Source organism: Lactuca virosa, chromosome 5, assembly GCF_052849685.1.
Source record: "Lactuca virosa cultivar CGN04683 chromosome 5, Lactuca_virosa_CGN04683_v6, whole genome shotgun sequence".
Classification (NCBI taxonomy): Eukaryota; Viridiplantae; Streptophyta; class Magnoliopsida; order Asterales; family Asteraceae; genus Lactuca; species Lactuca virosa.
The window spans coordinates 450,215,524-450,223,919 of NC_136430.1; the positions used below are offsets into that span (position 1 = coordinate 450,215,524).

Genomic DNA, 8,396 nt, shown 5'->3' on the forward strand with positions numbered 1-8,396 from the left:
TTCACCCGATAAATTGATGACATCATTAATATATAATTGATGATTTAGTAAAATACAAAACAAATTTATATATGCATATATATAAAGTGTAAACCTAATTACAACAAAGACTAGAAACCATAGCGGCTACCTGTTCCATCTAAGAAACGATCTGTATGCCACCCTTTTGCCTTTAGTTGAGACACCAATTCAGGCATCATCATATTCATCTTTTCATACGCATCTTCCAACTTTTCAACCTCCTGATTTGCATAAGCCGCCACCAACCACCCTCTTAATGCATCTTCACCACTCGCATTTTGCTCCAACACCATATCCGTCCACCTGTTTTTAAAACTCAAAACAAATTTCTCATCTGGAAAAATCTCTTTCACTTGTTTAAGTCTTGAAGGCTTCATAGCCTTATGCAAATCTCTCCCCACTTTCACATTTCCAGCTTCTTTTATCACTCTCCCTGAAAACACAAGATCTTCCTTGTACCTCAAGTCTGCAGGACTTGACACCTTTCCTGTCTGAATCATATTCATAAATATAAATATAAGATTTTTGGTGTGTAATTTGATTATTTGACTAATAATCAACCTTTATGAAATCTTCAATGATCATTGCAGTTCTCTGTGGATTCAATGTGTTGATAGGAGCAGCTCGCATTTCTTCATAGGTACTGTAAACGTGTATCAGAGAAAGGAAAGACCCAACAACCATCTACAAAAAAAGATTAAAGATTTAAATACCCAAAATAGAATAACATTTTCAGTGTGTTTGCAAGATATAAAAGGTTGTACCTTTCCTTGCATGGATGAACAAACTGTTGAAACCAACTGAATCCCTGCACCCAATCCAAGAACATTAAACACAGTAGAAATGGCCTCTCCTTTTGCATATAAGTCACTAAGATTCCCCTCTTTTGCAAATGAAGAATAAATTGGCAATCTTGTAGCCCTTGCAGCAACCATGGCCATTCCCTGTTAAATTACAAATAGGTTATATGATGTAAACTCTTACAAGGAAAATGATTAAACACCAATTTAGTATTTGGTATTTACCTTTGCAAAATTTCCAAGCCCAGCCATTTCAAGAAACAGTTGTGGACATAATGGGGAAAGAACTTCCAAACCAGTGCCAAAGTCGTATAACATGTCAGCTACAAATCAAAAGGGACATCACTCCATCTAAAGCTAAATTTTAGTGAAAATTTAAAACAGAATAGAACAAATGTTTATTTATTGGAAGGGTTCAAACCAACAACTCGCCACCGTTTGGGCTCTGAATCCATTCTTGCACCTAAATTGCTGCATATTAGCTTTCCCACATGCTGCATACCATCCTTAAGTATCTGTTTGACACCAATTGAATCAATTAAACTAAACGTTTTCTGAAGCATTGGCATTTGTTAAAAGCTGTTTCTCACCCAACTGGCGGCAGTTGCTTGTGCTGGTGTAGGTCTTAATCCTGCAGCAAATAACAGTGACTGCAAAGGAGTAGGATCAGTCAATGAACCTTAATTTGAGCTTGTGATGATTCTAATTTCTAAGTATCAGAAGAAGACCTGAGTTGATAAGACCGATAATGCTGCACTTGAGAAGTGTTGTAATGCTCGAAATTGTGTGTATCTAAGATACCCTTCATTGACACTGCATTAGGTTTCAGTTTCATGAGAGATGACACTTTGATTAACAGTCTATTGAGAGAGAATTCGATATGAAACTGAGTCTTATGAACTCGCCTATATGGATAACCCGAAGGGAGAAAAGTATTGACAAGAGACTCGGAGATTTTGTGGATAACTGGTCTTGAATCATTCAGTACCTTCACCTAAAGAAGAAACACCCAACTGATTCAGTTATCGAATTCAAGAACAATCCTTCAAAACCGTATGATATTTTTTTGGTGATAGATAATATTCTCGTTTTATTTCTGAGTTTAATTGTATGAATTACAGCACGTGATGAGAATTTAATAAAGAATTGGAGATTCCAAAATCGAGAAAACCCTAATTTTTTTGATTTATGAGTAGCATTTAGTCGAACACGTAAAGGAAGGGGATAATACTAACGGAGAGTTGGCCGTCGGGATGAAACTCAAAGTGGCGAGAGACGGTGTCTGAGGTCTCAGTCCAGGAGACAGAGACGGGGACTACTTCCGGCGACGGATTTCCCGCTTCTTTCTTGAGGAATTTTAATTTTTCCTGCCAATAAAATGTGAACAACCGCCAAATTTACAAAAAGAATATTGCAACAGAGAGAAATTTTGAATAAGGGGCGGACATACCAGGAAATTCATGGCATTCAAGAAGATAGGATTTTTCTGCCACCGGCAGCCAGCTACCGGATTAGATTTCGCCGCCGGTGAACTCTGCCTTTTGTGCTTACGGAGTTGCGGTTGTGCTTTCCGGTCGTCGTTTATATTCGATTCAACTCCACCCTGGAATTTCAAAAAGTGCAACTTTGCCCCCTTTGTTTACTAAATATTCACTTTGTGCGTTTTTTGTTAATATCCTCTAAATCGTGAAACCATAAATAATCTATGACAATTGACAAGAGGCAAAACTTATCACCTATTGTTTAATAAAGCTTTTAATTTTTTCTGGACAGCATAATTCAAAAACATGGCAGTATTTAAGCGTGAGTGCAAATTGTACAAAAATCCACCAAACCAACCAAATTAATTTCCTTTTCCAAAAAAAAAACAAAAAAACAAAAAAAGAGAGATTAACGACTAATTTTGAAGTTTATTAATGATAACTTTAATAAGGCAATGTTCATTAAGATTATTAAGATTATTTTTAGCACGAAACGATAATCTTTTTTTTTTTAATGTTTTACAAAATCTTATAACCTAGTTTATTCTTTGATCCTTTCTATATTTCCATGTTTTACAAACCAAAAAATTTAGCTTATAAGCTAATTTTTAAAATGTTGTTTAGATTAGCGTTAAATGAGCTTATAACTCTTATGCCATTTTACATATTCTCGCTAATTAACAAAGGATATATTTTAGAAAAATTTACTAATTTAGCCTATTTTGCTAATTACTTTTCGAAAAAATAATCAAAAAAATCACTTTTTGCAAAATGATCATTAAAATTGCAGATGGTCATGTACGAGCTACTTTATTAATCTTGGCTAGGTTGACTATGAATTCGTACTTTGTTGACTATGAAATCGATCAAATGGAAGAATAAACGAAATCGTCCATTGTTCTTCGAACTTGAGAGCTTGAGAGCGTTTTTTAAACTTGGAAAAGTGTAAAATGAGGCTTTTCCAAAAAAAAACGTATTTATACTAGGCTAAGTAAAATAGCAGGTGAACTAGGGTCAAAATCATAGATGGAAGTCCATATGTGATGTACAAGTCATTAATGCATGAAATGTGCATTAATGACTTGTACATTGCAGATGGATTTCCGATTTCATAGTTGGTCCCTAATTACCTGCGATTTGTGTGGCTATTTTGTGTAATTTGTTAATTCTTGGCTATTTTTAGACAAGTAATTTGCAAATTTGGCTATATTTGCAAATTTCTTTATTTTTTATCATTTTGTAGCTAACTTTTCAACTATCACTAGCTTTTCAAGTAGTCCGAAAAAATAGTCTAAAGCTCATAAAAACATACAACGTTTTTTATAGTTTGGGGAAAGTTTGATAAAATGAAACAATTCTAAAGTCTCCTACATAAATAAAGTTTAATTCAAATTCAAAAGTAGATAAATATGAATATGGATATCAATGCACATCTGTAACTTGTCGCGGAAATCTTGAATCTCAACATCCTTCTTGGATTGCGAAGGTCACGAGAACCCAACTTGCTACATAGGAACTGAAATTGATCTGACCCAAAGGCTTTCATAAAAGTTCCGACCGGTTTATGCTCATAACATATGGCAAAATTCTTAATCTATCCACTATTCACATGCTTAGTGACAAACCATTTCTACATGTTTTGTGCATTATTATTAATCGGGTTAGCTACAATATGACACGGTGTCTAATTATCAAACATTAAGGATGGTGATCTCACTTATGTTGCATCTAAGTCACACAATGCCTAACGTAGCCATAATACCTCACAAATATTATTATACATGGCTCAATGCTCAACTTCTACATAAGCCCTTGATACTATGCTTTGTTTCTCTTATCTTTACATGAAATTAGAGAACCCCCAAGATTAATGAAATAGCCCGTACATGACCTCCCTATGGAATAACAACTCAACCAACTTGCTTCATAATAATTAAGCTACCAGATCTAAAATTCCTATGGAATATAGGATCAAACCTTGACTTGGAGTTATCTTTCAAATACCGAAGAACTAGAAAGTAGCACACATATGAGATTAATGAGGTTTGCTTAGGAATTGTCTGATTTGATTAATGTTACATGTTATATCAAGTCGAGTTACCATGAAGTAAAGTAATCGACCTACCAAGCACATATACCTTGATGCATCAACTTCATGACTTTCATCTTTTGTATGTTAGAAAAACTTATGTTTCATTGAAAATACACTAGATCAACATGCATGACACAGGTACAGGTTAACGAGAAACCCTAAATTGTTGTCCATGTGAACGAGGAGTCGTGAAACCCTAGTTAGTTTAGTCAATTCTTTCAAGGTTTTTGAAGCGGGAAATTAAAAAGAGGTATAACATTTAGAAGCAAGATAAAAAAGATAATACGACACCTGAAGGCGACCTACAAATTTCATAAAGTGTATCCTGTGTTTTTTTTATTATGGCACTAAAAACGACATACATTTGTATGTCGTAAATTTTATATAAAAATGAAACAATTTTATGACATGATTTATGTAATCCTTCATATTTTAAAAAAATATAACATTTTATATGTCATAAAATATTGTGTAATAGTTCCTAATTAAATGCCTAATTTCTAGTAGTGCTCATATATGTTTTCAGAGCTTATGTATGGTAACTTCACAATATATGTTGTAGAAATACTTAAAAGAAATAGTAAATTGCATCATTAGCTTTCAAAGGGAATATTTAGGTTTCATTTTATAGCGTTGTATGGATACTAGAAGAATGCATATTGCATAGTATAACTATATAATATAACAGGAGGTTTGAATTAACTATATAATATAACAGGAGGTTTGAATGAAGCAAAATGTCTAGTTGACATTTTATTCATCCATAGTGTCATATCACATTGTAGTTCAATGGACATTAAACTATTTAATAATAAAAACAAAACTTTTTAATCTAATCACATCCAGAATCACGAAAGTTCGATAACCTTTTACCATCTTCTCATGTTTAAAGTTGATAGTCAACCCATAAGAAAATAAGTCTTACGATTCATGATAGGAACTCCATTAACATAAGAGATTGATTAAGATAAAAAAAATAACAATACAATGCTAACTGAGAACATCATTTAAGTATTCAAAATTAAAAAAATATTGTAATTGAGAATATTATGATAAGTATAATTGAATTACAATAAAAGTTTGACTAGTAATTATATGAGTTGTGTTTTTAAATTAATAAAAGTTTATTGAGATAATTTCACGTTAAATATATTCGAGTTCAATATATATATATATATATATATATATATATATATATATATAGAGAGAGAGAGAGAGGGAGGGAGAGAGAGAGAGAGAGAGAGAGAGAGAGAGTTAGTTTCAAATGTGGATTGACATCTATTATGCAAACGTGTGGACAGTGCTATTATGTGAGAATGACAAAAAAAAATATGTTGTTTGATAGTATGAATACATTCAATCTTACATAACTATTGTCATTATCACACATTCTCACTAATTAAATCGTCTATAAGGTTATTATAGACTTTTTATTATTATTTTCATTCTGTCAGAATGTTTATTAAGTCGTATTCTGTAAGAATGAAAATGAATGAAAAACGATGTGTGAGAACAAAAATGAATAAGAATTAGTGATAATGCATGAAAATGACGATAGTTGTGTGGGGTTAAATGTATTCGCATTATTATACAACTTATTCTCTTAGTAATTCTCATAGAATAGCAATGTCCACACGTCCGCACAATAGTTGTTCATCCACATTATATATATATATATATATATATATATATATATATATATATATATATATATATATATATATATATATATATATATATATATATATATATATATATATATATATATATTAACCTCATAGTGTCGAGCATATTACAATGTAGAACCTAACACTAAAATTTAATTTGTTTGTACACAATTACATATCCTTATCTTAGCTTAATTCAAGCTCTCACCATACGAAAACCGCCTTTAATACGAGCCTAATTCCAACTCTCACTAATTTCGGGATTTTGTTTGTACATAATTACATATCCTTAACCCACCATAATTTCAATTCTTTGGCTGTGTTTGGCACGTAACAGCAAGTTGATAAGCTGACTTATTTTTCGAGCTTTTTTAAGTTGTCTTGTTTGGCTAGCCAAAAAGTAGCTTATAAGCTAGTTTTTTTCAAAGCTACTTAGACTAGTTTTTTAGAAGCTTTTTTAAAAATTTTCCAAATACACCCCTTAATTAATTTTAGAAACACATTTTTTTTAAATGTCATTTTATGTTATTTTATATCTTTCAGCTAGTTTTACCAAACATCAATTTTATGATCTAATTTTTTATTTAACAACTAGCTTTTCAGCTATCAGCTAACTTTTAAGCTAATATGCCACATATAGCATTTGTCTATATAAGTTATCACCAGTTCGCTACATCCCTTCCATTATCAACATCTAATGGTGAAATCCATTGGTTTAATGGAATTCGCTGTAAATTCAAGCTAATTTTAAAGAGTTTTGATTCCATTACTAAGTTTTTCTCCCCCAATGAACATGTACAAATCTAGATGATGATTAGGCAACTCATCCACGGATACCTAATTAAGTATTTTGATTATAATTCAAAACTTTTAGGTTAACTGAAAGAATGTAACATCCTGATTTCTGAGGTATAACATGTATATATGTTATTTATGAGTTGATTGGGTGACTCGACGATTTGGTGCCTCAACTCGTCGAGTAGGGACGAAATGGCCACATGGGTTTAATGACCGACTAGACGAGTCAGAGAGCCGACTCGTCGAGTAGGCGTTGTGAGATGATAACCCTAATCTCCAGGGTTGGGGCCTATTTAAGAGAACTTATGTTCTCATTTCCGCCTCACCAACTACTCAAATCCCCTGTGTGAAACCCTAATCGACCTTTGAGCTAAGAGAGAGTGTGTGAGCTAATCCTAAGTTTTTGGTGCATCTTTTGAATAGAAGGAAAGGATTTCGAGCAAGGAACAAGAAGGGGCTGTTAGATCCGTTGCTATTTCATCCAGGGCTTTTGTGGGAGGTAAAAAGTCCACATCTTTCTCATTATGTTGGTTAGATCTCATATTTATAGAGTTTAGGGCTTTTTCCTTCTAATATTGGGACTTTGAGTGTATTGAGTTCATCTAGATTTTTGGACTTCAGATCTGGACCTTGTGAGGTCCCTAGAGTCCAAAGGTCCCTGCTTTATTCAGCCATAATAGAGCTTTTGAGTGAGAAACCCTTAATGGATTATGTTTTTGGCATTTCAAGCTCTAAGTGTCGTGCATGGACATAAAGCTTGTGGCTTTATGTGATAATCGAGCCTAGGGAGGTCAGATCTAGAGTTTGGGGTTGCTTTCTGCCTTAAAAACGTCTGAATGAGAAACTGACTTAAGGGACTCGACGAGTCAAAGAGCTGACTCGGCGAGTCGGCTAGGGTTTTCCACGATGAGTCTGGATATGGGTAACTCAGCGAGTCGACGAGACGACTCGATGAGTTAAGTTGGGTTTTCGCGATGTTCTGAGGAACAATGGGGACTCGGCGAGTCACATAGGTGCACTCAGCGAGTCAGGTCAACATGGACAATTGACTCGAGTGTTGACTTTTGTTGACTTTAGGGTTTGGTCAAGGTAGGACTTATGGAGACCATGGAGGGGTAAAATGGTCTTTTACCCATCCTAGGAGCTAAGGAGGGACTATCATGGTTTTATTTGAGATTGTGATCTTTAAGTGTTAATTAGAGATGCTTGTTACATGTAGGCTAGATCTGGTGATTCGTGTTCGAGGAGTACACATTTTCTTAGCCTACTTACAAGGTGAGTCTTCTCACTATACATACCATGAGTGGTATCTATGTGTGACCGGAGGGTCTTATGTGCTTATTGAGTTATGTGATATTATACATTTTGTCTATGTGATATATATGCTATATTCTGTGTTTTACTGAGATAGGACCGGAAGGTCCAACCCGAGTTGTGGAACCGGAGGGTTTCCAATGAGACAGGACCGGAGGGTCCAAACCGAGCTGTGAGACCGGAGGGTCCTCACTGAGACACGTGACCGGAGGGTCCACACCGA

General features: G+C 34.1%; 1 protein-coding gene across 1 annotated transcript; it reads right to left on the reverse strand.

Annotated features, from left to right (window-relative positions):
• Positions 1–2,451, reverse strand: LOC145114430 (protein root UVB sensitive 2, chloroplastic-like). The gene is made up of 10 exons (XM_079050441.1): positions 2,272–2,451; positions 2,057–2,188; positions 1,727–1,815; positions 1,550–1,634; positions 1,412–1,471; positions 1,243–1,336; positions 1,047–1,144; positions 786–965; positions 583–705; positions 1–512 (listed from the first exon to the last, which is right to left on the reverse strand). Exons 1-10 carry the CDS (start codon positions 2,281–2,283, stop codon positions 111–113), a joined length of 1,275 nt encoding a protein of 424 aa, XP_078906567.1. The 5' UTR covers positions 2,284–2,451; the 3' UTR covers positions 1–110.
• Between the last annotated feature and the right edge of the window lie 5,945 nt (positions 2,452–8,396).

Coding starts and splice junctions, on each gene's coding strand:
- LOC145114430 (XM_079050441.1), bottom strand. Junction 1,472..1,549: donor TATCGGTCTTATCAACTCAG/GTCTTCTTCTGA, acceptor ACTCCTTTGCAG/TCACTGTTATTTGCTGCAGG. Junction 1,337..1,411: donor AAGCAACTGCCGCCAGTTGG/GTGAGAAACAGC, acceptor GGTGTCAAACAG/ATACTTAAGGATGGTATGCA.